We start from the raw sequence: 27,266 nt of genomic DNA, 5'->3' as shown, positions 1-27,266 counted from the left end.
AAAAACTTGAACACGAAGTCCTCCTGAACAGGAACTGAAGACTAAACTTGAACCTGAAATGCAACCAGAATATAAACAGTACAGATATCTGGGAGGGGCTATGGATTGATCAGCTATGATTAATGGAAAGAAAATTATCAGGTATGATACATAATTTTACCTTCCATATCATCATGCTGATCAATCCATAGACTGGTGGGATGTACCGAAGCAGTACTCACCCAGGGCGGGACATTGAAATCCCTGACCGCAACACTGAAGCTCCAAACCGGGCCTCCGCCCGAGCAGCCACAGTCAAGCGGTAATGCCTGGAGAAGGTATGGGCCGATGCCCAACTTGCCGCCTTGCATATCTCCTCCAAGGAGACGGACCCGGCCTCTGCCATCGAGGCCGCCTGAGCTCTAGTGGAGTGAGCCTTCAGCTGGATAGGCGGCACCTTCCCCGCGGCCACATAAGCCGCTGCAATGGCTTCCTTGACCCATCTTGCCACTGTAGGCTTAGCAGCCTGCAGACCCTTACGAGGACCTGCTAACAGGACAAACAGATGATCCAATTTCCGGAAATCATTGGTCACTTCCAAGTATCTGATGATGACTCGTCTCACATCCAGAAATTTGAGAACAGAGTATTCCTCTGGGTAGTCCTCCCTACGAAAGGAAGGGAGACAGAGCTGCTGATTCACATGGAAGCGAGAAACAATCTTGGGCAGGAAGGAAGGCACTGTGCGAATAGTCACTCCTGCCTCAGTGAACTGCAGAAAAGGCTCTCGACATGAGAGTGCCTGGAGCTCGGAAACTCTTCTGGCTGAAGTGATAGCCACCAAAAAGACCGTTTTCAACGTCAGGTCTTTCAGAGATGCCCTCCACAAGGGTTCAAAAGGCGGCTTCTGCAAGGCTCTTAGCACCAGGTTGAGATTCCACGCAGGCACCACTGAGTGCAGAGGAGGTGATTAACTCCCTTGAGAAAACGTACCACATCTGGCTGCGAAGCCAGGGAAGCACCCTTCAGGCGGCCCCTGAAGCAAGCCAGAGCCGCTACCTGGACTTTAAGGGAACTGAGCGACAGGCCTTTCTCCAGACCTTCTTGCAGGAACGCCAGCACTGAAGAAATTGGAGCAGTGAAGGGAGAAAGTGAGCCTGCTTCACACCACGCTGCAAAAAGGTACGCCAAACCCTGGCGTAAGCAGTAGAAGTAGAGCGCTTCCTCGCTCTCAGCATAGTGGCGATGACCTTGTCTGAGAAGCCCTTCTTTGACGCTGCCGCTCAATAGCCAGGCCATAAGACCAAAGGGGGAGGGATCCTCCATCACCACGGGACCCTGATGCAACAGGCCCTGCTCCACTGGCAGCCGCAGAGGGTCGTCCACTGAGAGCCTGATCAAATCCGCATACCAGGGACGTCTGGGCCAGTCTGGACCCACCAGGATTATTTGGTCCGGATGCTTTGCCACCCGGTCTAGTACCCTGCCCAACATGGGCCAGGGCGGGAACACATAGAGAAGCTCCTGTGTCGGCCACTGTTGGAGAAGAGCATCTACTCCCAGAGATCGAGGGTCCCGTCCTCTGCTGAAAAAGCGCGGCACTTGGCAATTGGCCGATGACGCCATCAGATCTAGGCTTGGCTGGCCCCAGCGCTTCGTGATGTCCAAGAACGCCTGAGCCGATAACTGCCACTCTCCGGGAACCAAGGTATGGCGACTGAGAAAGTCCGCCTTGACATTCATGACTCCGGCAATGTGGGCCGCTGACAGCTGTTCCAGGTTCGCTTCCGCCCACTGGCATAGATTCATGGCTTCCTTGGCTAGAGGGGCGCTCTTGGTACCTCCCTGGCGGTTGACATAGGCCACAGCCGTGGCGTTGTCCGACAGGACCCGTACTGGCTTCAACGCCAGTACCGGGAGGAACTCCAAAAGCGCCAACCGAATGGCTCTGAGTTCCAGGAGGTTGATAGACCACTTTGCCTCTGCAGGAGACCAGAGCCCCTGCGCTGTCCTTCCCAAGCAGTGGGCTCCCCAGCCCGTCAAAGAGGCGTCCGTCATGACGACAATCCACTCCGGGGTCACAAGAGGCATCCCTGCAGACAACTTGTCTGTCTTCAGCCACCAGCTCAGCGCCTTGCACACTGCTGGGTCCAAGGGAAGGCGCACAGCATAATCCTCCGACACCGGAGTCCAGCACTGCAGCAGAGAGTGTTGTAGTGGTCTCATATGAGCCCTGGCCCAGGGCACTACTTCCATCGTGGCCGTCATAGAGCCCAACAGCTGCACATAGTCCCAAGCCCGAAGCGGAGAGGCTACTAGGAACTGGTCCACCTGAGCCTGAAGTTTGACAATCCGATTGTCCGGCAGGAACACTCTGCCCACTTGGGTGTCGAAACGAACTCCCAGATACTCCAGGGACTGAGTCGGGCGCAGCTGGCTTTTCTCCCAGTTGATGATCCACCCCAGGGAGCTCAAAAGAGCAATCACCCGGTCCACAGCTTTGCCGCACTCTGCATAAGAGGGGGCTCGGATCAACCAGTCGTCCAGATAAGGATGGACTTGTTCTCCTTCCTTTCGCAGGAAGGCCGCGATGACCACCATTACTTTGGAGAAGGTCCGCGGAGCAGTAGCCAACCCGAACGGGAGGGCTCTGAACTGGAAGTGTCGGCCCAGGACTGCAAAATGCAGAAAGCGTTGATGAGGAGGCCAGATGGGAATATGCAAGTACGCTTCCTTGATGTCCAAGGATGCCAGGAACTCCCCTGCCTTCACTGCCGCTATAACAGAGCGGAGAGTCTCCATGCAAAAGTGCCGAACTTTCAAGGCCCGATTGACCCCTTTGAGGTCGAGGATAGGCCGTACAGAACCTCCTTTCTTTGGTACCACAAAGTAAATGGAGTAACGTCCCTTGCCAAGCTGATTTTCTGGCACCGGAACGACCGCACCCAGGCGGATCAGATTGTCCAAGGTCTGCTGCACTGCCACAGCTTTGACCGGAGACTTGCAGGGAGAGAGTACAAACCCGTCTCTTAAGGGTCGGCAGAACTCTAGCTTGTAGCCGTCTCTGATGACTTCCAGCACCCAAGCGTCTGAAGTTACCCTGGTCCACTCGCCCAGAAACGAGGACAGGCGTCCTCCAATCTGCACTGGGCCATGGACCAGGAACCCGTCATTGGGTACGAGACCCTGGGGGAGGACCGGAGGGCGCACCTCCGGGACGGCGGTCTGCGAAAGGAATGCTGCTTGGGGGAGAAGTTCCTCTTGAAGGAAGAGGGGGCAGAGGAGCCCGACTTGCCCGGGCGGTACCGACGGGCTTCCTAAAACCGTCCTCTGGAGATACCGGGGCGAGCACTGGCCCGAGCCCTGACCTCTGGTAACCTCTTGCCCTTAGACGTGCCGAGATCGGTCACAATTTTGTCCAGCTCGACCCCAAAGAGCAGCTTGCCTTTAAAAGGCAACTTAGCCAGGCGGGACTTAGAGGCGTGGTCAGCAGACCAATGTTTCAGCCAAAGTCACCGCCGCGCAGAGACTGTCTAAGCCATACCTTTAGCCGAGGCTCTCAAGACATCATACAGTAAGTCTGCCAAATAAGCCAAGCCCGATTCCAGGGCCGGCCAATCAGCCCTCAAAGAAGGATCCGAGGGGGAAGCCCGCTGCACAATCGTCAGGCACGCCCTGGCCACATAGGAGCCGCAAACTGAGGCCTGCAAACTTAAGGCAGCCGCCTCGAAGGACGACCTTAAGGCCGCCTCCAATCTTCTGTCTTGGGCTTCCTTTAGGGCCGTGCCACCTTCCACCGGCAACGCCGTTTTCTTAGTCACCGCAGTGATTAAAGAATCCACGGTAGGCCAAAGAAAGGCCTCCCGTTCACTTTCAGGCAAAGGATAGAGGCGGGACATAGCCCTAGCCACTTTCAGGCTCGCTTCCGGGACATCCCATTGAACCGAAATTAAGGTGTGCATGGCATCATGCACGTGGAAGGTTCTAGGCGGGCGCTTCGTCCCCAGCATAATGGCGGAGCCAACAGGGGCTGAGGGAGAGACGTCCTCTGGAGAGGAAATCTTCAAAATGCTCATGGCCTGCACTAACAGGTTGGGCAAATCCTCTGAGCGAAAGATCCGCGCTGCAGAGGGGTCATCCGCTCCATCCGAGCGGGAATCCGTCTCCTCCAAGGAATCCCCAAAGGACCGTTGGGAGAACTCAGATACGCTGCCCTCATCTACATCAGAGGAGACAGAGTCCTCTAAGGCCTGGGAATCCACCCGAGGGCGTTTACTTCCGGGGGCCTCAACCCCTTTATCGGACAAGGGAGCAGGGGCAGCGTTTTGCATAAGGAAGGCCTGATGCAGCAGCAAAATAAACTCGGGGGAGAAACCCCCCAGACTGTGCACTTCAGCAGCCTGGGCCACAGCCCTAGATGCACCCTCAACCGGCGCTCGGAAGAGCAGGGGAGAAACATGCTGCGCATCCAAGATGGCGTCCGGCGCGACACTCCGCGAAGGAGCCGCGCGGGAAGAACGGCGCTTAACTTTGGCCGCTTTTTTGCCGTCGCCCAAATCAAGGGCGGCCATGGCATTAACGTCTCCCAGCTCAAGGGCGGCCCAAGAAGAAGCCGTCCGAGCAGAGTGGCCGGCCAAGATGGCGGAGGCGAGCAGCGGGGGATGGGCGTTTATGGCGGGAAAAACCGCCGCACCGGAGGAAGACCCGGGACACTGACCGGCCTCCAAACTGACACCCAACAAGAGCGAATCAGACTTTAAGACCCCCGCATCCCCGCTAGAAGCGCACACGCGGTCCGGGGAGCGATTCTTCGCGCCCTCGCCCTCCGACGCCATAGGCCACGTGGAGATCGATCGGGGAACCTCCTGCCCGCTATAAAAAGGTAAAAATTACGTGCTTCTCGCTCCGAGCTGTAACGACCTGGTGTCCCAGTGAGTAGCTGCAATAAACGTTTAAATAAACGTCGAAATAAACGCCCTTAAGGACGTCCAAAATTTTTTTTTTTTTTAACGGAGCCAGCGGGAGGGGGGAGAAAAGGAGGGACCTGGCGCCACCAGGTTTGCACTTGCTCAAGAAGAGCCCTCAACCCCAGGTACTCAACAAAACCTAAAAATTAGGCTTGGAGACCTAGCCAGAGCTGCTGCTGTGTGTGACCACCACCTGCTGAGATAGAGAACATACTGAGGAGTTTCCAGCAGCACATGACCACATATAGGGAGGCAAAAGGATTGCTCTCTATCTCCACCTGCTGGTAGATGGACACAACCCACCAGTCTATGGATTGATCAGCATGATGATATGGAATGTTCATGACAGGTCCCCTATTCCTTCTTCGGGCTTCTGAGCTTAGGATGCACAAGAAATCGGTTTCACTTGCTGCTCGGCCACTTGTTTGGCTTCTAGCTTCCTGCCTTTGTCAGGGCACTTAACCCCCTGAAGCCCTTTGACTTCTGGCAAGTCCATTAAAACTTGTTCCCTCTTGGAGCCTCCTTTATCTTCTTTCCTCCTGGTGCCTTTTTGGCTACCCCAGCAGGCTTTCTGTTAGACACTCCTTGTTTCATGACCCTCTTTTTGGCCTTTCCCTGTTCCTAGACTGTGCCCCACTCCCAGGGCCCGTAATCCTATGGGCATTGATGAAGGCTAACCAGGTTTCCTGCAACATACGGTCCCAAATGCCCATCCTGGAGTTTTACTTCTTCAAATTCTTTAAGGCACACTCACTGGTTCCCCAACCAGTATATGCTGAAGTGCAGGCTTGGAACAACTACTCCACTCCAGGAGTCCCAATTGCTCCAGTTGCAGATTACAATGCAGCAGTTTCTATCTTCAGCCTACAGTTTCTGCTGTGTATGCAAGAGCTGGCCTTGTTTCAGAACATCTAGCTCCAGTTCTGGCTATAACCCTCACTCCAAATCAAGTTCCTGAATTGCCTCAGCTGCAGCTTCTCTGCCAGCAGTTCAGCCTTTAATACTTTTCACTGTGCACATCTTGTAACCTTATACTTCTCTGCTCTGCAGATGCTTACAGCAAGCTTCTCAATAGCAGCTCCAGTTCCCGCTCCACTCCTAGAGTCTGGACTGGCTTTCTCTGGCTGCTCCAGCACCAATCTTACTTTCAGTTTTACATGGAACCGTTTTCTGCTTCTGACCAGCTTCTGCTAATTACACTCAGGTGAAGATTGCAGCTCAATCAAGCTTCCAGCTCTCTGCTGTTTGAAGCTCAATCTGAAGCCATACCACACTTTCTCTCACTCTGTACTTTCAACAGGGAACAACTTCCAAGGTACTTGCTTTCACACTTTTAAACCTTTTTTTCTCCTCTCTTCCACCTTGCCAACTCTCCTGGCTAGGTGTGGCTTGTACCCAAACACACTCTGCTGCACTTCAGACCCCTCTTGGCTAGTCTTCCTGTGTATTCCAGGCCTGAGTTTATTTGCTGTAACTATATAGGTCTCAAAACATCTGATATTAGGCCCCTACAAGTAATTTCGAATACCACCATTAAACTTATCACTGGAAAAAAGAAATTAGATCCGTCTGGTGAATCACCTTATTTTTCTCGTATGTTAACTCCACATTCAAATACAACAACATTATGATCATCTTTTCAATACACCAGGAAGGCAATCTTCTCAGCTCAGGGTCCTGAACATTCGAACAAGCTACCCCAGTCTCTTCAGTAACAGGTATCTCTCCAAAACTTTAAAATTGATCCTAAAATGTTTCTTTTCTCTGATGTGTACTCCTAATCCTGCTAATGCAGTCCACAGAGATGGCGCTGTTGGATCCAGCGGACCAGTTTCAGTACTCCTTTCCTATCCCCCCCTCTCTTCTATCCTACATGAAATTGTAGTTCTACCCTGACCCTTCCTTCAATTTTTTTATTATTTTCTTCCTTTTCTTTACTTATTAGACTGTAAGCCACCTAGACATGCTTTTTGATGGGCAGGATAGTAAATCCTGAAATAAACTTGAAACTATACCACTGCAACACTTTTCCAAAATTAAAAAAAAAAACTGAGAAAATAAATCCTGCTTATCCAACGCTTATTAATTCTTATTCCCCTACCTCTCTAAGGTAGAACTACTCTCCTTAGCCTTTATACAGACCCCCAACCACAAGTTGTACTGAGGCCCCAATCCTCAGAGACACATGGGCTGTCTCTTCTTGCAGAGCCACAAAAAATCCCCCAGCTGCCACCATACATGTACATGTGAGCGATGGCAAGGCATAGAGTTCTCATAAAATGCAGACGGAGGGCAGTACAATGTCAAAAGGAAAGACTTTACTCTGTATAAAAAGGGAAATAAACAAGCCTGTTTCCTCATAGGCTTTTCACTCTCAATAAAGTCTCTTAAACATAATCCTGGACTCTTGTCACTAACAGGTTCCTACATTTCAATAAAGACTACTTTTCCCTTTTGGTTCAGGTTTCCAGCACAGACACAGGCTTCACAGGATAAATATACAGTCACTTCTTCTTAATTTAGGCTCTTGCAGTCTCTCTTATACACTCCACAGAGTTAGTTAATATTCACTCTCTTAGCCCTACGGTTCAAGGAAACTTCTCCTACCTCACTGAAGCTTGGCCTGCTGGTAATTACAGGATTCTGGGAGTCCTCTTCACTCAGTTTCAGGGTTGCCAGGTGGAAAATTTTTTTCCAGCCCGATCGAGCCCAAAAAACAGCCCAAAACCCGCCCAAACACAAACCCCGCCCCTGACACCCCCACCCCCGCGTCATCACGCCCGCCCCCGCCGTCATCAACCCCGCCCCCGCCGTCACTGGCCCCGCCTTCCACGTCACCGGCCCCGCCTCCCCGTCATCGGCCCCGCCTCCCCGTCATCGGCCCCGCCTCCCACGTCATCGGCCCCGCCTTCCACGTCATCGGCCCCGCCTCCTACGTCATCGGCCCCGCCTCCCACGTCACTAACCCCGCCCAAAACGTCATTAACCCCACCCAAAAACGTCACTAACCCCGCCCCCCCGCGGCCGAAAAAACCGCACTGAAGGCCAAAAACAGCCCAAAAAACCGCAACCCGCCGCGGGCAAAAATTTCCCGCGGCGGGTCGCGGAAAACCGCCCAATTGGGCGGTAAAACCGCCCCCCTGGCAACACTGCTCAGTTTCCCTCTCTCTCTCTCACACTGACTCAGGGCATTTAACGCCCTCCTGGCCTGAGCCCTGCCACTCTGATAGCCTCAGTCTCAGCAGACTAGTGCCACCTACTGAAAAGTGGCTGAACTGTAACCTCAATGAGAGAGTTTCTAGGGATGCCTGCTACTATGTCACTCACTCCCTCACAGGCAGCTTTTAAAGAAAACTACAAGTGACTTTTCTTTCAAAATGGTGAAAACAATATCTGCAAACTTTAAATCTTTCTCTGCAGGCAGAGGAAAGGAGGGGGAAAATGCATACACACTAGAAAATCTATTCTGTGCAAACATTTTATTTCATTGTCCTAAAGAGTGTTATTTTTTAAATTCAGCTGAAAATGCACGTTTTCACCCTCTCATGTACTTTTGCAGCCATTCTGAAGATGGTCATTTCCAGACACATTAAACCACTATCTATTGTGACAAATGACTTTGAAATTAAATCATCTCCTATAGCTACAAATACTGAATAGGCAAAGATAAAGTTAGACTGGTTGACTGTGATGCTTTTACAATGAAACTAATACTTTTACACTAAAACTTGAATTGCTTTTATAAATCTTCACCACTAAATTAAAATGAGATATGAAAAGTACTGCAAAAATGTTGTTGATGGTATTGAGGTCCATGCAGGAGACATGATAGAGGTACACAAAATAATGAGTGGAGTGGAACAGGTGGATGTGAAGCGTCTGTTCACGCTTTCCAAAAATACTAGGACTAGGGGGCATGCGATGAAACTACAGTGCAGTAAATTTAAAACAAATCGGAGAAAATGTTTCTTCACCCAACGCATAATTAAACTCTGGAATTCGTTGCCGGAGAACGTAGTGAAGGAGGTTAGCTTAGCAGAGGGGTTAGACAGTTTCCTAAAGGACAAGTCCATAAACTACTACTAAATGGACTTAGGAAAAATCCACAATTCCAGGAATAACATGTATAGAATGTTTGTACGTTTGGGAAGCTTGCCAGGTGCCCTTGGCCTGGATTGACCGCTATCGTGGACAGGATGCTGGGCTCAATGGACCCTTGGTCTTTTCCCAGTGTGGCATTACTTATGTACATGTTGTATTTTGTTTATATGGTTATTCTATTTCTGCTTGCAATAAGATACGACACACATATTGAAACACATAAAATAAGATGAACCACAGCTGAAAAACATTGAAACACTTCAGCTCTTTCCCACCTTACCTGGATATTACAACATTTGTCAAGTGCTTGAATGGCCTGCCCCTTGACCTCTTACCAGACAATAAAACTGAGAAGTTACAGAATGCCAAGTTACTTATTTTCAGGCCAGGGATTTATTTATTTGCCGGTCCTAGTTTTGAATATATATCCCCAAAGCAGTGTGGGATTTGTAGTACCTAATCCTGCCCATTGAAATCAATGCTGTAGGTCCCATAATGCACAAGGATGGGATGGTCAGGAATCCAGGACTATCCAAAAATCTCTAGCCTAGAACTCTGTAAACTGGCATCTCTGGAAGTACTGTATTTTATGGTTAAATTACCACCAGCTATCCTGCATTTTGTAATCTATTTTATTTATGTAAGGTGCTTTATGTGCTGTGTTTGCCTGTGTTTATAGCCTATATTAAGTATATTTGATATTTGCATCCCATTTTAATGTTAATAGGACAAACACAAAGAATGAGTACCCAACTGCAAATTATGAATATAAAAAACACAAAATCAACCGGGAAATATAAAAACCAAATAACAATCAAAAACCATTTCTTTTAAAATATGTAATATAGGAAATTGTAATCACATTAATCATATAAAAACATGGGAGGCAGTTTAAATAGGACATCCAACTCAGAATGTGGATATTCCAGTCAGTATGTCAAAAATGGACATCCATCTAACATGTATTTTAGAACAAGATACAGCCTGTTCTAAAATACATGTTCTGGAAAAGTCCATTTTACAAACTGAAATGCCCAAATTATAGCAACACAGGAACATCCATATTATAAACGGCCACAAATACATTCACATAGAGGAACAGAATAGTCTAATGGTTAAAGGAGCTAACGCAGAGATCTGTAGGTTGCTGGTTCAAGTTCCACTGCAGCTTTTTGTAATTTTTGTTTCTTTTTTTAATTGTGAGCACTTCAGGGACATAAAAATACCTACTAAGACTTCCTTTATCTCCATTCAGTGGAGAACTGCTCACACAGCATCTTTCTGTAACCTGGACGTGACAAGTACCAGGTCTAAATACGGATGCCCACCTTTTTAGACTTGGATGTCCCTTTCCCTTCTGTGATCAGAGTTGGACATCCATGTTTTGGGCCCTCCCTAGTCTTGTTCAAAACATACTGACACCATGCCCCTTTGCCATATGGATGAACTGCAGTATTAGACTCCATATCCTGCCTTTGTAAAATTGGGATTTGAATGCCCACCCAATATGGATGTCTAAATGCCAGTTTTCACATATCCAAAACAACAATAGAGCTTCCAAAGAGAACCATCAAAATGTGGTAAGTTGACAGAAATACAGTAGTACTGCCACACAACAAGATAACTCCACTCTCAGTCTGGTTTTTTTTATGTTTTACTATTTGCTGTATATTTCCCAGTTGCTTTTGTGGTCTTTATGTTTTGATGTTAACAGGAAAGACAAGTAATCAAATTCAGAGAACAGCTCTCACTGTTGACTGAAGGCGAACAATATCAATCTACTGCCAGACAGAGATAAAAATATTACTACTAGTCAATGGATCTTTGGTAAACACTCATAGTGTCCACCAAGGAGATTGGGGGTTAAGAATGACCTAGAACCCCCTGTGTTTCAGATGCACTAGCCTTAGGACAGTTGCAAAGGTGATGTCCCCAACCTCCAGGAGCAGAGGAGACAGGCAGTTTTTGCTTCTGAAATCCTTTATGCTGTGCCTTCAAAAATTTATGTTAAACTACTACTACTACTACTACTTAACATTTCTAGAGCGCTACTAGGGTTACGCAGCACTGTACAAATTAACAATTAAGGACGGTCCCTGCTCGGAAGAGCTTACAATCTAAAGGACGAAATGTCAAGTTGGGGTAGATAAGTTTTCCTGAGAAGAGGTGTAGTGATTAGGTGCCGAAGGCGACATTGAAGAGGTGGGCTTTGAGCATTGATTTGAAGATGGGTAGGGAGGGAGCACGGCGTATGGGCTCAGGGAGTATGTTCCAGGCATGGGGTGAGGCGAGACAGAAGGGGCGGAGCCTGGAGTTGGAGGTGGTGGAGAAGGGTACTGAAAGGAGGGATTTGTCTTGAGAGCGGAGGTTACGGGTAGGGACGTAAGGGGAGATGAGGGTAGAGAGGTACGGAGGGGCCGCAGATCGAGTGCATTTGTAGGTGAGTAAGAGAAGCTTGAACTGTATGCGGTATCTGATTGGGAGCCAGTGAAGTGACTTGAGGAGAGGGGTGATATGAGTATATCGGTTAAGGCGGAAGATAAGACGTGCGGCAGAGTTCTGGATGGACTGAAGGGGGGATAGATGGCTACGTGGGAGGCCGGTCAGGTTGCAGTAGTCAAGGCGAGAGGTAATGAGAGAGTGGATGAGAGTTCGGGTGGTGTGCTCGGAGCGGAAGGGGCGAATTTTGCTAATGTTATAGAGGAAGAAGCGACAGGTCTTGGCTATCTGCTGGATGTGTGCAGAAAAGGAGAGGGAGGAGTCGAAGATGACACCGAGGTTGCGGGCAGATGAGACGGGGACGATGAGGGTGTTATCAACTGAGATAGAGAGTGAAGGGAGAGGGGAAGTGGGTTTGGGTGGGAAAACAATAAGTTCAGTCTTAGACATATTCAGTTTTAGGTGGCGGTTGGACATCCAGGCAGCAATGTCGGATAAGCAGGCCGAGACTTTGGCCTGGGTATCCGCAGTGATTTCTGGTGTGGAGAGATAAAGCTGGGTGTCGTCGGCATAAAGATGATAGTGGAAACCATGAGAAGAGATCAGGGAGCCTAAGGAAGAGGTGTAGATTGAAAAAAAGAAGGGGCCCAAGGACAGATCCCTGAGGAACTCCAACAGAGAGCGGGATAGGGGAGGAGGACGAACCATGAGAGTGTACTCTGAAGGTGCGATGGGAGAGATAAGAGGAGAACCAGGAGAGGACAGAGCCCTGGAACCCAAGGGAGGACAGTGTGTCAAGAAGTAGGTTGTGATTGACAGTGTCAAAAGCGGCGGAGAGGTCGAGGAGGATGAGGATGGAGTAGTGACCTTTGGATTTGGCGAGGAATAGGTCATTGCAGACTTTAGATAGTGCCGTTTCTGTTGAGTGTAGGGGGCGAAAGCCGGATTGAAGCGGATCGAGGATGGCATGAGAGGAGAGAAAATCAATACAGCGGCTGTGAACGGCGCGTTCAAGTATCTTGGACAGGAAGGGTAGGAGGGAAATGGGGCGGTAGTTGGAGGGACAGGTAGGGTCAAGTGATGGTGTTTTGAGGAGTGGAGTGACCACAGTTGGAGGTTGAAGGAGGAGGTAAGAGTGAGGAACTGAGAGACATATGAATCGGAAGGGTTATCAGTGTGGATGTTGAAGTCACCGAGAATGAGGGATGGGGATGAGGGCTCAAGAAAGACGGAGAGCCAGGCATCGAAGTCGGTAAGGAAGGATGGGAGGGATTTATCAGGGGGGCGGTAAATGACTGCAACTCTGAGTGGCAGTGGGTGGAATAGACGGATGGAGTGAACTTCAAAGGATGAGAAGCTGTGAGACTGAGGTAGGTGGAGAGGTTGGAAGCTGCAGGCGGGCGAAAGTAGTAGTCCGACGCCGCCACCACGGCCGACTGGGCGGGGCGAATGGGAGAAAAGATAACCTCCGTGGCATAGGGCTGCGATTGAGGAAGAGTTGTCCGGGGTGAGCCAGGTTTCAGTTAGGGCGAGCAGATGAAGGGAATGGGAGATGAAGAGATCGTGGGTGAAGGGAAGTTTGTTGCAGATTGAGTGGGCGTTCCACAGGGCACACGAGAAGGGGAGGGAGGAGGGGAATAGGGATGAGATTGGAGATATCGCGGGATCGTTTGCATAGATGAGATGAGGACGAGGACAGGTGTGGGGGACCTGGGTTGGGATTAATGTCACCAGCGGATAGCAGGAGAAGGAGCAAGAGAGTGCGGAGAAGGGTGGGTGAGGAAGGGCGACGAAGGCGACGAAGACGGGATGCGCTTAGGAGGAAAGGGGAAGGGTTCATGGCAGGAAGCAGGTGTTGAAGGTTGAGAGCTAGGAAGGAGGAGGAAGACAGTAGGGATGGTGAGGTGGTGGGGGACAGGGGTAGGTAGGGGAGGGTGGAAGAGGACAGGGATGGGTAGTGAGATCGTGTGGAAGACAGCGGTGAGAGGGGGAAAAGATTAGGGAGGGACAGGGCAAGGAATAGAATGTGAATGGGGGCCATGGGTAGTGACTGAGGTGTTCAAAGGGAAGGTAGGTGGGCTGGGAGACAGGCAGGAGAGGGTAAGCAGTCGGGCAGGAGAGTGATGAGCTGGTAGGAAGATGGGCTGGGAGGCAGGCGGGTTTCAGGGTGGGTGGTAGACAGTCAGGTGATTGGTGGTAAGTCAATGATTGGCTAGTAGTCGAGTGGCAGGCTGGAGTGGTTTGAAGCAGGAGCTGGCGGATTAGGACAAGCTGATGCAGACAGACTGGAACAGGCTGGGACAAGCTGAAGCAGATGGACTGGAACAGGCTGTATCAGGCAGACTGGAGTAAGCTGGCTGGAGCAGAGGGCCTGGAGTAAGGGAGTAGCTGGAGCAGGCAGGCTGTAACACGCTGGATCAAGTAGACTGGAACAGGTTGAGGCAGATGGACTGGAGCAAGCAGGGAGGGCAGGATCGGGCGGACTGGAACAGCTGGATCAGGTGAACTGGAACGAGCAAGCAGGAAGCTGGATCAGGCGGACTGGAGCAGACAGGAAGAAGCTGGATCAGGCGAACTGGAGCAAGCAGGAAGAAGCTGGATCAAGCAGGAAGAAGCTGGTTCAGGCGGACTGGAGCAGGCAGGAAGAAGCTGGATCAGGCGGACTGGAGCATGCAGGAAGAAGCTGCGTCAGGCGGAATGGAGCAAGCAGGAAGAAGTTGGATCAGGCAGACTGGAGCAGGCAGGAAGAAGCCGGGTCAGGCGGACTGGAGCATGCAGGAGGAAGCCGGATCAGGCGGACTGGAGCAGGCAGGGAGAAGCCGGATCAGGCGGACTGGAACACGCAGGGAGAAGCCGGATCAGGGGGACTGGGACACGCAGGGAGAAGCCCCAAGGATGTCTGAAAATTATACATGGAGGCCCAGCTGCAGCCCAGGTCTACCCGGTTCCCAAGCCAAGAGCTCAGCAATGAGAGATGCAGAAATGTGAGATGGGACTCTGAAGCACTTACTGATCCCAACCCAGCCGAACTACCCAGATATACTTACGCTTGCATAGTTGTGGTGGCAGTATGAAAGGTGAAGAGATTCTCTTTTGGAAACCAGGTCCGTATGGGGACATCATCTGAATGACATTACCACAGAGAAACACAGAACAATAACATGGTGTCAGAAGAGGGACATCTCGAAACATACAGTTTTCATTAAAGTGAAGTTAGTCACCTGTAGCTGGTGTTCTCCGAGGACAACAGGACATATTTTCATGTGTGGGTGATGACATCCGACGGAGCTCCAATGCGGATGCTGCCCAGTGTAATATCTCTTTAAGAGGCTTTTGGCAGTGAACCATCGCAAATGTGTAGGTGCTTTCCCACCTGATATGTGATCGTAGGACCATCAGTACCATAATATAGCTAAAAGACTACAACTCCTAGAGAAGGAGGGAGGATATGTGTGAATGTGTTCTGCTCTCCTCGAAGAACACCTGCTACAGGTACTACTTTGCTTTCTCCGAACACAAGTAGGGCATTGTTTCTCACATGTGGGAATCCTTAGCTAACAGGCTCACCAAAAACAACAATGCTAGAACAATAGGGACAATAGGCCAGACAAAAAAAAAATCAGCCTTAACTTATATAGTCTGTTGTGAAGGTGCAGCCTGGAACAGGAGAAAAATGGGTTTGGGGGGAGGGGTGGAGTTGGATTCTAGACACCAAACAAATTTTGTAGGACTGTCTGACCAAACCAACCATCACATTAGGTATTCTGTTTAAGGCAGTAATGAGATGTGAATGTGTGGACCAAAGACCATGTTGCAGCCTTCATATCTCCTCAGTGGAGGCTGACCTCAAGAGGGCTAATGACACAGTCAGGGATCTGACATTGTGAGTTGTGACATGACACTCTAGAATCAGCCAAGCCTGGGTATAAGTGAAGAAGATGCAGATTGCTAGCCAATTGGATAAAGTGTGTTTACCAATGGCTGCCCTCATCCTATACTGTCCAATTCAGATGGCTGCATTTTTGAGTGATTTTGTTAGTGATTCACGTTGGAGTCCTGAATGATTTCAGTAGTTTTGGAAGCCATGGAAGTTGGATTTGATTCAGCATTTTGTGTTTGTGCTCTCATATGATTCTAGTATGTTCAAGGATTTTGTCATCAAGTTAATACCTTTTGAATGAGCAACATATACCAGCAACAGTGATCTGAAGTTCGACTGTATCACTGCTATCCTGAATTGGACAGTATTTTGATTTCAAATAAGTCCTGGGTTCTCACTGAGTGTGTATTACAGAGAACCTAAGGGTGAAGAGACATTTAGAGCTATTATATTGATACAGATTGCACTTTATTATTGGACATATTTGTGGACATTATCCCAGCTTCCGACAGATGGTTTATATATGTGGGGATTATAAGTGTGTATTGTTCTATTTTATAATAAATATTTGCATGATATCTGTATTTTATTTCTTGTAATATACTTTCACTTTCCTGTTTTGTATTTATTAATATTGAACATTGGTGTTTATGCTATATATGATTTAATTATTTTATATTTATCTGTGATATTTTGGGTATTAAATGTTAACTGCCAGACCCTTGACCAATCCTCTAATTTTTGGTGATCTCATCTCAATGTTTCTACTCCCTTTGAGGTATCGACTAGAGAATGACACTGGGACAAAATCTGTCCCTGTCCCCGCAAGCTTTGTCCCCATCCCCACGAGCTCTGTTTCCATCCCCGCCCCTGCGAGCTCTGTCCCCCATCTGCACAAGCCTCAAACAGTTATTTAGTATAACGCCAGAGATATAGAAAGAGATACACTTACTTCTGTACTGTGCAAAATATAAAGATGGCATATGCTAGGGATGGTGCTAGGGTTTCTGGATAGTGAGGTTGCACAACAGACCGTAGTAGGCCAGGTGCCCTTAAATACAACTAAAGATCAGACAAAAGATGGCAAATCAGTAGTGTCCAGTACTAAGCATCGTGCAAACAGGAACAACAAACGTACTTTGAAATGTCTATATGTAAATGCTAGGAGTCTAATAGGCTCATTTTCAAAGCACTTAGCCTCCCAAAGTTCCATAGAAACCTATGGAACTTAGCCTCCCAAAGTGCTTTGAAAATACGCCTCTAAGAAATAAGATGGGAGAGTTGGAATATATTGTAGTTAATGAAAAATTGGATATAATAGGCATTACTGAGACCTGGTGGGAGGAGGATAACCAGTGGGACACTGTCATACCAGGGTACAAAGTATATCGTAGTGATAGGGTGGACCGGACTGGTGGAGGGGTAGCATTGTATATTAACGAGAGCCTTGACTCAGATAGATTACAAGTTCAGCAGGACACAAATCATACCTTTGAATCATTGTGGGTTGAAATTCCATGTATAAAAGGGAAAAGGACGGTGATAGGAGTGTACTACAGTCCGCCTCGCCAGGATGAGCAGGTAGACGCAGAAATGATAAAAGAAATCAGAGACGCAAACAAAATGGGCAATGTGATAATAATGGGTGACTTCAATTATCCAAATATAGACTGGGTAAATGTAACATCGGGACACGCTAGAGAGGTACAATTCCTTGATGAAATCAAGGACAGCTTTATAGAGCAGCTGGTGCAGGAGCCGACGAGAGAAGGAAAAATTCTAGACTTATAGTAACGTAGTAACATAGTAGATGACGGCAGAAAAAGACCTGCGCGGTCCATCCAGTCTGCCCAACAAGATAAACTCACATGTGCTACTTTTTGTGTATACCTTACCTTGATTTGTACCTGTCCTTTTCCGGGCACAGACCGTATAAGTCTACCCAGCACTATCCCCGCCTCCCAACCACCAGCCCCGCCTCCCACAGACCGTATAAGTCTGCCCAGCACTATCCCCGCCTCCTAACCACCAGTCCTGACTCCCACCATCGGCTCTGGCACAGACCGTAGAAGTCTGCCCAGCACCATCTCCGCCTCTCGCCACCGGCTTTGCCACCCTATCTCGTCTAAGCTCCTTAGGATCCATTCCTTCTGAGCAGAATTCCTTTATGTTTATCCCACGCATGTTTGAATTCCGTTACCGTTTTCGTTTCCACCACCTCCCGCGGGAGGGCATTCCAAGCATCTACCACTCTCTCCGTGAAAAAATACTTCCTGACATTTTTCTTGAGTCTGCCCCCCTTCAATCTCATTTCATGTCCTCTCGTTCTACTGCCTTCGCATCTCCGGAAAAGGTTCGTTTGCAGATTAATACCTTTCAAATATTTGAACGTCTGTATCATATCACCCCTGTTTCTCCTTTCCTCCAGAGTGTACATGTTCAGGTCCGCAAGTCTCTCCTCATACGTCTTGTAACGCAAATCCCATACCATCCTCGTAGCTTTTCTTTGCACCGCTTCAATTCTTTTTACATCCTTAACAAGATATGGCCTACAGAATTGAACACAATACTCCAGGTGGGGCCTCACCAACGACTTATACAGGGGCATCAACACCCCCTTTCTTCTGCTGGTCACACCTCTCTCTATACAGCCTAACAACCTTCTAGCTAGGGCCACCGCTTTGTCACACTGTTTCGTCGCCTTCAAATCCTCAGATACTATCACCCCAAGATCCCTCTCCCCATCCGTACCTATCAGACTCTCCCCACCTAACACATACGTCTCCCGTGGATTTCTACTCCCTAAGTGCATCACTTTGCATTTCTTCGCATTGAATTTTAATTGCCAAACCTTAGACCATTCTTCTAGCTTCCGTAGGTCCTTTTTCATGTTTTCCACGTGTCCACTCTGTTACAGATCTTAGTATCATCCGCAAATAGGCAAACCTTACCTTCTAACTATTCGGCAATGTCACTCACAAATATATTGAACAGAATTGGCCCCAGCAGCGATCCTTGAGGCACTCCACTACTCACCTTTCGCTCCTCCAAGCGAATTCCATTCACCACCACCCTCTGGCGTCTGTCCGTCAACCAGTTCCTAATCCAGTTCACCACTTCAGGTCCTATCTTCAGCCCATTCAGTTTATTTAAGAGCCTCCTGTGGGGAACCGTGTCAAAAGCTTTGCTGAAATCTAAGTAGATTACGTCCATAGCTCGTCCCTGATTCAATTCTCCTGTCACCCGATCAAAGAATTCAATGAGATTCGTTTGGCACGATTTCCCTTTGGTAAAACCACGTTGTCTCGGATCTTGCAACTTATTGGTTTCCAGGAAATTCACTATCCTTTCCTTCAGCATGGCTTCCATTACTTTTCCAATAACCGAAGTGAGGCTTACCAGCCTGTAGTTTCCAGCTTCTTCCCTATCACCACTTTTGTGAAGAGGGACCACATCCGCCGATCTCCAATCCCTCGGAACCTCTCCTGTCTCCAAGGATTTATTAAACAAATCTTTAAGAGGACCCGCCAGAACCTCTCTGAGCTCCCTCAATATCCTAGGGTGGATCCCATCCGGTCCCATGGCTTTGTCCACCTTTAGCTTTTCAAGTTATTTATACACACTCTTCCGTGAATGGTGCTCTATCCACTTCAATCTCATTTGTACTTTTTACAGTCCATCGCGGTCCTTCTCCAGGATTTTCTTCTGTGAAAACAGAACAGAAGTATCTATTTAGCAAATTTGCTTTTTCTTCATCATTATCCACATAGCGGCTCGCAGTATCTTTTAGTCTCACAATTCCCTTTTTAGTCATTCTCCTTTCACTAATATACCTGAAGAAAATTTTGCCACCCCTCCTTACATTTCTAGCCATTTGTTCTTCCGCTTGCGCTTTTGCCAGATGTATCTCTCTCTTGGCTTCTTTCAGTTTCATCTGGTATTCCTCCTCATGTCCCTTTTCTTGAGTTTTTTTGTATTTCTGGAACGCCAACTCTTTAGCCTTTATTTTCTCAGCCACTTGCTTGGAGAACCATATCGGTTTCCTTTTTCTCTTGCTTTTATTTACTTTCCTTACATAAAGGTTCGTGGCCATATTTATAGCTTCTTTCAGCCTGGACCACTGTCCTTCCACTTCTTGTATTTCCTCCCATCCCATCAGCTGTACAACAGGCACGGACGCTGTTCAAAAATACCATCCTGGAGGCCCAGGCCAAACATATTCCACAAATTAGAAAAGAAAGACGGAACTCCAAAAGACAGCCGGGCTGGTTTAAAAGTGAGGTGAAGGAAGCTATTAGGGCTAAAAGAAATGCCTTCAGAAAATGGAAGAAGGAACGGTCTGAAAATAACAAGAAGCAGCATAAGGAGTGTCAAAGCAAATGCAAGGCGCAGATAAAGAAGGCCAAGAGGGATTACGAAAAAAAGATAGCATTAGAGGCAAAAAAGCATAGTAAAAAATTTTTTCGGTATATTAAAAGCAGGAAGCCGGCAAAAGAATCAGTTGGGCCGCTGGATGACCGAGGGGTAAAAGGGGCGATCAAGGAAGACAAAGACGTAGCGGAGAGATTTAATGAATTCTTTGCTTCGGTCTTCACTGAGGAAGATTTGGGTGGGATACCGGTGTCGGACATGATATTTCAAGCGGACAAGTCGGAGAAACTTACTGACTTCACGGTAAACCTGGAGTACGTAATGGGGCAGTTCAGCAAACTGAAGAGTAGCAAATCTCCTGGACACCGGATGGTATTCATCCTAGACTACTGATAGAACTGAAAAATGAGCTTGCAGAGCTACTGCTAGTGATATGCAATGTATCCTTAAAATCGAGCGTGGTACCGGAAGATTGGAGGGTGGCCAATGTAACGCCCATTTTTAAAAAAGGCTCCAGGGGAGATCCGGGAAATTATAGACCGGTGAGTCTGACGTCGGTGCCGGGGAAAATGGTAGAGGCTATTATTAAAAACAAAATTACAGAGCACATCCGAGGACATGGATTACTGAGACCGAGTCAGCACGGCTTTTGTGTGGGGAAATCTTGCCTGACCAATTTACTTCAATTTTTTGAAGGAGTAAACAAACATGTGGACAATGGGGAGCCGGTTGATATTGTGTATCTGGATTTTCAAAATGCGTTTGACAAGGTACCTCATGAAAGGATACAGAGGAAACTGGAGGGTCATGGGCTAGGAGGAAAAGTCCTATTGTGGATTAAAAACTGGTTGAAGGATAGGAAACAGAGAGTGGGGTTAAATGGACAGTATTCACAATGGAGAAGGGTAGTTAGTGGGGTTCCTCAGGGGTCTGTGCTAGGACCGCTGCTTTTTAATATATTTATAAATGATTTAGAGATGGGAGTAACTAGTGAGGTAATTAAATTTGCTGATGACACAAAGTTATTCAAAGTCGTTAAATCGCGACAGGATTGTGAAAAATTACAGAAGGACCTTATGAGACTGGGAGACTGGGCGGCTAAATGGCAGATGACGTTTAATATGAGCAAGTGCAAGGTGATGCATGTGGGAAAAAAGAACCTGAATTATAGCTATGTCATGCAAGGTTCCACATTAGGAGTTACGGACCAAGAAAGGGATCTGGGTGTCGTCGTCGATAATACGCTGAAACCTTCTGCTCAGTGTGTGGCTGCGGCTAGGAAAGCGAATAGAATGTTGGGTATTATTAAGAAAGGTATGGAAAACAGGTGTGAGGTATATAAAATAATGAATGGAGTGGAGCGTCTGTTCACGTTTTCCAAAAATACTACGACTAGGGGGCATGCGATGAAACTACAGTGTAGTAAATTTAAAACAAATCGGAGAAAATGTTTCTTCACCCAACGCGTAATTAAACTCTGGAACTCGTTGCTGGAGAACGTGGTGAAGGCGGTTAGCTTGGCAGAGTTTAAAAAGGGGTTAGACGGTTTCCTAAAGGACAAGTCCATAAACCACTACTAAATGGACTTAGGAAAAATCCACAATTCCAGGAATAACATGTATAGAATTTTTGTACGTTTGGGAAGCTTGCCAGGTGCCCTTGGCCTGGATTGGCCGCTATCGTGGACAGGATGCTGGGCTCGATGGACCCTTGGTCTTTTCCCAGTGTGGCATTACTTATGTACTTATGTGTTAGGGGAGTGTGACTAGGGCAACTACCCTTGGCCCCTGACCAGAGAAAGCCCCAAGCCTGATGAAAGGTGAAGAAAGTGTAGCCTGGTAGACAGACATCAGTCCTCAATACTGCCTTTAACAGAACAGGCATCCATTCACACAATGAAAAAGCAAATAAAAGGACCAAGTTCCCACATGGCATTTTCTTCTTTTGATGTGGGCACAGGGATAAAAGATGTTAAAAGGTCTCAGGTCACAACCTAATTAAATGGGGTTTTTTTAATTGTGCTTATAAATAGTAAGTTTGATTGTTAAGCATCTGATACTCATAACGTCTGTTTTGGTGGCCCTTTACTAGGTGAAAACATTTCTGCACGAATACAGGGAGTTCTATAACCAACCCCTCCAAATGACACAATGATTTACAATTTAGAACTAATTACTACTCTAGCGGATGAAAACCAATACTTCCTCTTTGTACATCTGTATGCTGTACAAGCAGGCGGCATGCTTGAAAATATAAGTGAGATCAAATAAAAATGCTACCAACAATAAAGAACAACAACGTGGAGAGAGCATAGGTTTGCTTGCTTTGTTTGGATGAACGGGAATGATGGCTGTGCAGAGAGGGAAGGGAGACTACTAACCTCATGGGTTCAGCCGTCATGCCATCTCCGGTTCTCAATCTAACCTCCTCGGTCAGCTACTCACTCCCTTCCAGCTCCCTGCACCGCTGTCTTTCTTCAATTTTTGGACTGTCAGTAAGGTAAGTAAGCACATTGCCTTTCCTGTAGCCAGCCGGCAGTGATTCACCAAGGCCAGATCCATGGCCTTCCTCCTGCCAAGTGCCGCCCTCTCTACTGCAACTTCCTGTTTGATGCTAAGCAGGAGGTTGCAGTAGAGAGGGCGGGACTTGACAGGAGGAATGCCATGGAGTTGGCCTGTGTGAATCACTGATGCTGCCGGCTGACTGCAGGAAAGTGTAAGTGGTGACACCCGCGGGAAGGAGATGATTTTTTTTACAGCGGGAACAAGGCTTTTTACCGTTCCTGCAAGGCGACGAAAAGTTTTGTTCCTGCATCCATGGGAATTTTTTTTTTACAGTGTTGCCATTACCATGGATTTAACGCGGAAACGGTAACTGTGTCATTCTCTAGTATCCACTCTATTGGCTATCTTTGTGTCATCTGCAAAAAGGCAAACTTTTCCTTTTAACCTTTCAGCAATGTCTCTGACAAGTATATTAAACAGAATTGGCCCCAGTACTGACCCCTGAGGTACTCCACTACTCACCTTCCTTTCTTCTGAGCAGATTCCACTTACCACCACCCTCTGTCGCCTGTTGGTCATCCAGTTTCCTATCCAGTTCACCACTTTGGGTCCCAAGTTTCAGCTCTCTCAGCTTATTCATGAGTCTTCTGTGAGGGACTGTATCAAAGGCTTTATTGATATCCAAGTAGATTATATCTAGTGCATGTCCTTTAACCAGTTCTTTGGTCACTCAGTCAAAAAGTCAATCAGAATCATTTGGCAGGATTTTCATTTGGTAAAGCCATGTTGCCTCAGATCCTACAACCCACTGGCTTCTAGAAAGTTAACTATCTTTTCTTTCAGCAGTGACTCCATTATTTTTCCTATCACCGACGTGAGGTTTACCGCCTTTAGTTTCTCACTTCTTCCCTGTCCCCAATTTTGTGAAGAGGGGCCAAATCAGATCATTTTCAATCCCATGGAACCTCCCCATCTCTAAAGATCTATTAAATAAATCCTTAAGAGGTCCCACCAGGACTTCCCTGAGCTCCCTCAGTAACCTGGGATGTATCCCATCCGACCCCATAGCTTGTTTAAAGGTATAGGCAGAAGACCTGGCAACATAATGTAACATGGGCTTACATCCCACATGGTGATGCTAAGCACTAGTTGCACTGAGCTGTACCCTTAAAGAGTTGATTTTCAAACCAGGCTCAGAGAGGTGCAGGAGGTATTCAAGCAGGTTTTGTGTCAGACAAGAGAAAGGATCTAGGGCTTTGCCCTCATACCAGACAGCAAACCTCTTCTATTTAGAAGCCAACAGGATCCTGGAAACACCCTCATGAAGTTCCAAGGATTAAAATTCTATGCTCTCAACATCCAAGCAGAGAGGGCCAGGGACTGGAGGTTGGGATGCAGAAGAAACCCCTCGTTCTCTGTGATAAGGGTTGGAAAAAAGTCCAACCTCCACAGTTCTTCGGAGGAAAATTCCAGAAGAGGGAACCATATGAGTAGCAGAAAGATCCACCGAGGGGGTGCCCACTCTCAGAACATCTTGCGGGCCACACCCATGTTGAGAGACCACTCATGTGGATGCATTACTCTGCTCAGTCTGTCCACCAGACTGTTGTCTTTTCCGCCCAGGTATGTGGCTCAGAACACCATTCTGTGACTGGTGTCCCACTGCCACATCCCAACTGCTTCTTGACACAAGGGGCAGGATCCCATAACCCCCTGCTTCTTAACATAATACATGTTTGAATGAGCACAATTTGGGTCAGCAGCTGATTTCTGAAAGACTTTAAAGCATTCCAGATTCCAGTAGCTCCAGAAGGTTGATCTGAAACTTGGTCTCCTGAGTGGATCAACTCTCCGGGGTGGATGCATCTGTGGTCAGTATTTTCTGTGGGGAAGGAATTTGGAATAGTAGTCCCAGTGTCAAATTGGGCCAAATCCTCCACCAGAGTAGAGACTGCTTCAGTTCTGAGGTGACCAAGATGACATCCGCAGGGTTCTCTGTGGCCTGATTCTACTGGGAAGCAAGGGTCCACTGGGGCCTCTCAAATGGAGGTGTGACATGCACTACGGAGGCCATATGGCCTAGTAACCTCAACATGTGCCAAGCTGTGATCCGCTGGCTGCTGCAAACCTGAGAGGCTATTGTGATGAGTGCAACTGCCCTTTCCTTTGGAAGGAAGGCTCAAGCTTGAACCATGTCTAGCAGGGCTCCTATATACTCCAATTGTGGTACCAGGACTTGGGGTAGTTGGTAACAAACCCTAGCAGCTCCAACACCTGAATAGTTCTCTGCATTGATTCTTCAGCCCCTTCCTTCACTGTGCTCTTGATCAGCAATTGTCCATATAAGGAAACACCTGAACTCCCAGTCTGCGTAGCAACACTGTGACTATAGCAAGACATTTTCTGAATACTCTGGGAGTGGATACGAGGTCAAATGGCAAGTCATGATACTGGTAGTGGTCTTTCCCTACTCGAAATCTGAAAAACTTCCTGTGACTTGGGTGTATCTGAATATGGGTATACTTATACCCATATTCAGATACACCCAAGTATCCTTCAGGTCCAGAAATGATAGCAAATCGTACTTCTGAAACATGGGAAGAAAGATGCTCTAGGAAATCATCCTAAACTTTTCCTTGACCACATATTTGTTCAGGGCTGTTAGGTCTAGGATGCTACAAAATCCCCATGCTTTCTTGGACACGAGGAAGTACTTTTGAATATAATCCCTTCCCCTCTTTCCCTGGTGGAATGGGTTTGACCGTATTGGCCTTTAGAAGGGCGGAGAGTTCCTCTGCACATCCCTTCCAGTGCTGAGAGCTGATGTAAAATGCTCTTGGTGGGCAATTTGGCAGATTTTTTTTCCAATGGAGTGTGTAACCTACCCAGACTATTTGCAGAACCCAGTGGTCGGAGGTTTCTTGGTAAAAATTCAACCTCCCTTCTACTGTAAGGTTGTCTGGGACAGGAACTTTAATTGCAGCCATGCTCTTGTGGAGCCAGTCAAAAGTTTATCCCTTGCTTAGAATGAGGAGCAGGCTGGGGTTTCTGGGAGTGCTGAGGTTGGGAATGCTGTGGACAGGATGGGAAGAAAGAGTGAATCTATGCCTTTGAGAATAGTAGGGGCCTGATATTCAGACTGCGGGCGTTAGCCCAACTAACTCTCATGGTCAGCACTGAGCCCGGATATTCAATGCCAGACCGTTTCTGGTGACCAGCATCGGATATCTGGTTTATTTTTGGGTGGTTCCAACTTAACCAGTCAAGCCGATATTCAGTGCTCTCCGGTTAAGTTCAAGCCAGCCAAAGATATACCAGCTATTCTCTTGGCCACATATTGCTGTTTAACTGGCGCTGAATATTCCCAGCTAGCTGGTTATATCGTGCATTATAACTGGCTGGCTGCTATCTGCTGACCAAGGATATTCAGCGGGAGTAGCCGACTACCTCCTACTGAATATCTAAAGTGCCATTTAACTGGCCAGTTGCTGTGGCCAGTTAAATGGTTTTGAATATCATGGGGTAGGTTCTTCTTCGAGGCCCACCTGAAAACCTTCGAGAAGTGGAAGAGGCAAAAGGAGGCGGCCGACAGAGGGACTTAATGGTGTCAATATGCTTTTTGATGAGATCAGTGACCTCTTCCACTTGTCCCAAAAAAGATTTTCTCCTCAATATGGGATGTTCACTAACCTCTCCTGAACTACAGGTTCCCGGTCATAAGAAGCCATACTGGGTCAGACCAATGGTCTGTCTACCCCAGTATCCTATTTTCCAAACAGTGGCCAAGCCAGGTCAGAAGTACCTGGAAGAAACCCAATTAGCAGCAACATTTCATTATACCAATCCTGGGAGAAGCAGTTGCTTCCCATATCAGTCTCAATAGCAGACTATGGACTTTTCCTCCAGGAATTTATCCAAACCTTTTTTAAATCCAGATACGTTAACCACTGTTACCACATCTTCCAGCAAAGAGTTCCAGTGCTTAACTATTCGTTGAGTGAAAAAATATTTCCTCCTACTTATTTTAAAAGTATTTCCATGTAACTTTCTTGAGTGTCCCCTAAAAAAATCATAAAACCACGAAGCCATGAGTCTGCGCATCCCCACGCTCATAGCAGAGAGTCTGAACACCACATCAAAAGTGTCAAATGTACTTCTAGGCAATACTTCCTACACTCCTTCTGTTTTCTGGGCAGCTGGCAAAGCTCTGTGGCCTGCTTCGCAGGAAGAGTGTTTGCAAGAGACTTCAAGTAGAGGCTTTTTTTTAGAGCTGGTAAGCCTGAATACAGGAAACAAGCATTGAGACCTGATAAACCTTTCTCCCATAAGAGTCCAACATCTGGGCCTTCCTGCCTGAGGGAGCTGAGGCATGAGCCATCAAACTTTTGTCCCTTTTGAGAGTGGATTTGTCCACCATAGTGGTGGGTCAGCTGGGCCTTCTCGAATCCGGGAGCATTATCAATTCTGTAAATAGAATCAACCTTATTAGGAATCACCTGCATAGAGAGAGGAGTCTCCTAATTTTTCATATGTACATCCTGGAGAACTCTGTGAAGGGGGGCAGTCACAGATTCTCTAGGTGGGGAGTCATAGTCAAGGATGGTAAACAGTTCTGCCCTGGGATCATCCTCCGTCTACAACTTAAATGGTATGGCTTCCACTATTTCCCTAGCAAAGCATAACAGAGGGAAATGACAACACAAACCAAATGTAGAACAAAAAACAGGTAGTTAGCCACAGATGAAACAGGATGGAATCAAGGATCAGAGAAAGCAGATTCCTCTGATACTTGATTCCATCCTGTTTCATCTGCGGCTAACTACACTGTTTTTGATCTTCTTCCGCTATTTCCCTGGAAAAAACAATGAAAGAGTGCTTGTTGAGCAAGGATTTCCTTCTCTTTTGAGGAGGAGAGGGGTCTGATGGTATTTTATTTATTTATTGCATTTGTACCCCACATTATCCCACCTTTTTGCAGGCTCAATGTGGCTTACAGAGTGTTATTATGATATAGTCATTACATGA

The 27,266-nt window shown here is 47.5% G+C and overlaps 1 protein-coding gene across 1 annotated transcript in view; it reads right to left on the bottom strand.

The window, feature by feature from the left end:
* The window catches only part of NSMF (NMDA receptor synaptonuclear signaling and neuronal migration factor), a 742,397-nt gene that overhangs the window by 388,431 nt on the left and 326,700 nt on the right, over positions 1–27,266 (bottom strand). Inside the window, exon 4 of the mRNA XM_030206612.1 lies at positions 14,534–14,609. Within this exon, the coding sequence (XP_030062472.1) occupies positions 14,534–14,609 (76 nt within the window). The remainder of the gene's footprint in view (positions 1–14,533; positions 14,610–27,266) is intronic.

Source organism: Microcaecilia unicolor, chromosome 6, assembly GCF_901765095.1.
Source record: "Microcaecilia unicolor chromosome 6, aMicUni1.1, whole genome shotgun sequence".
NCBI lineage: Eukaryota > Metazoa > Chordata > Amphibia > Gymnophiona > Siphonopidae > Microcaecilia > Microcaecilia unicolor.
This window is presented reverse-complemented; position numbering and strand designations above follow the sequence as displayed.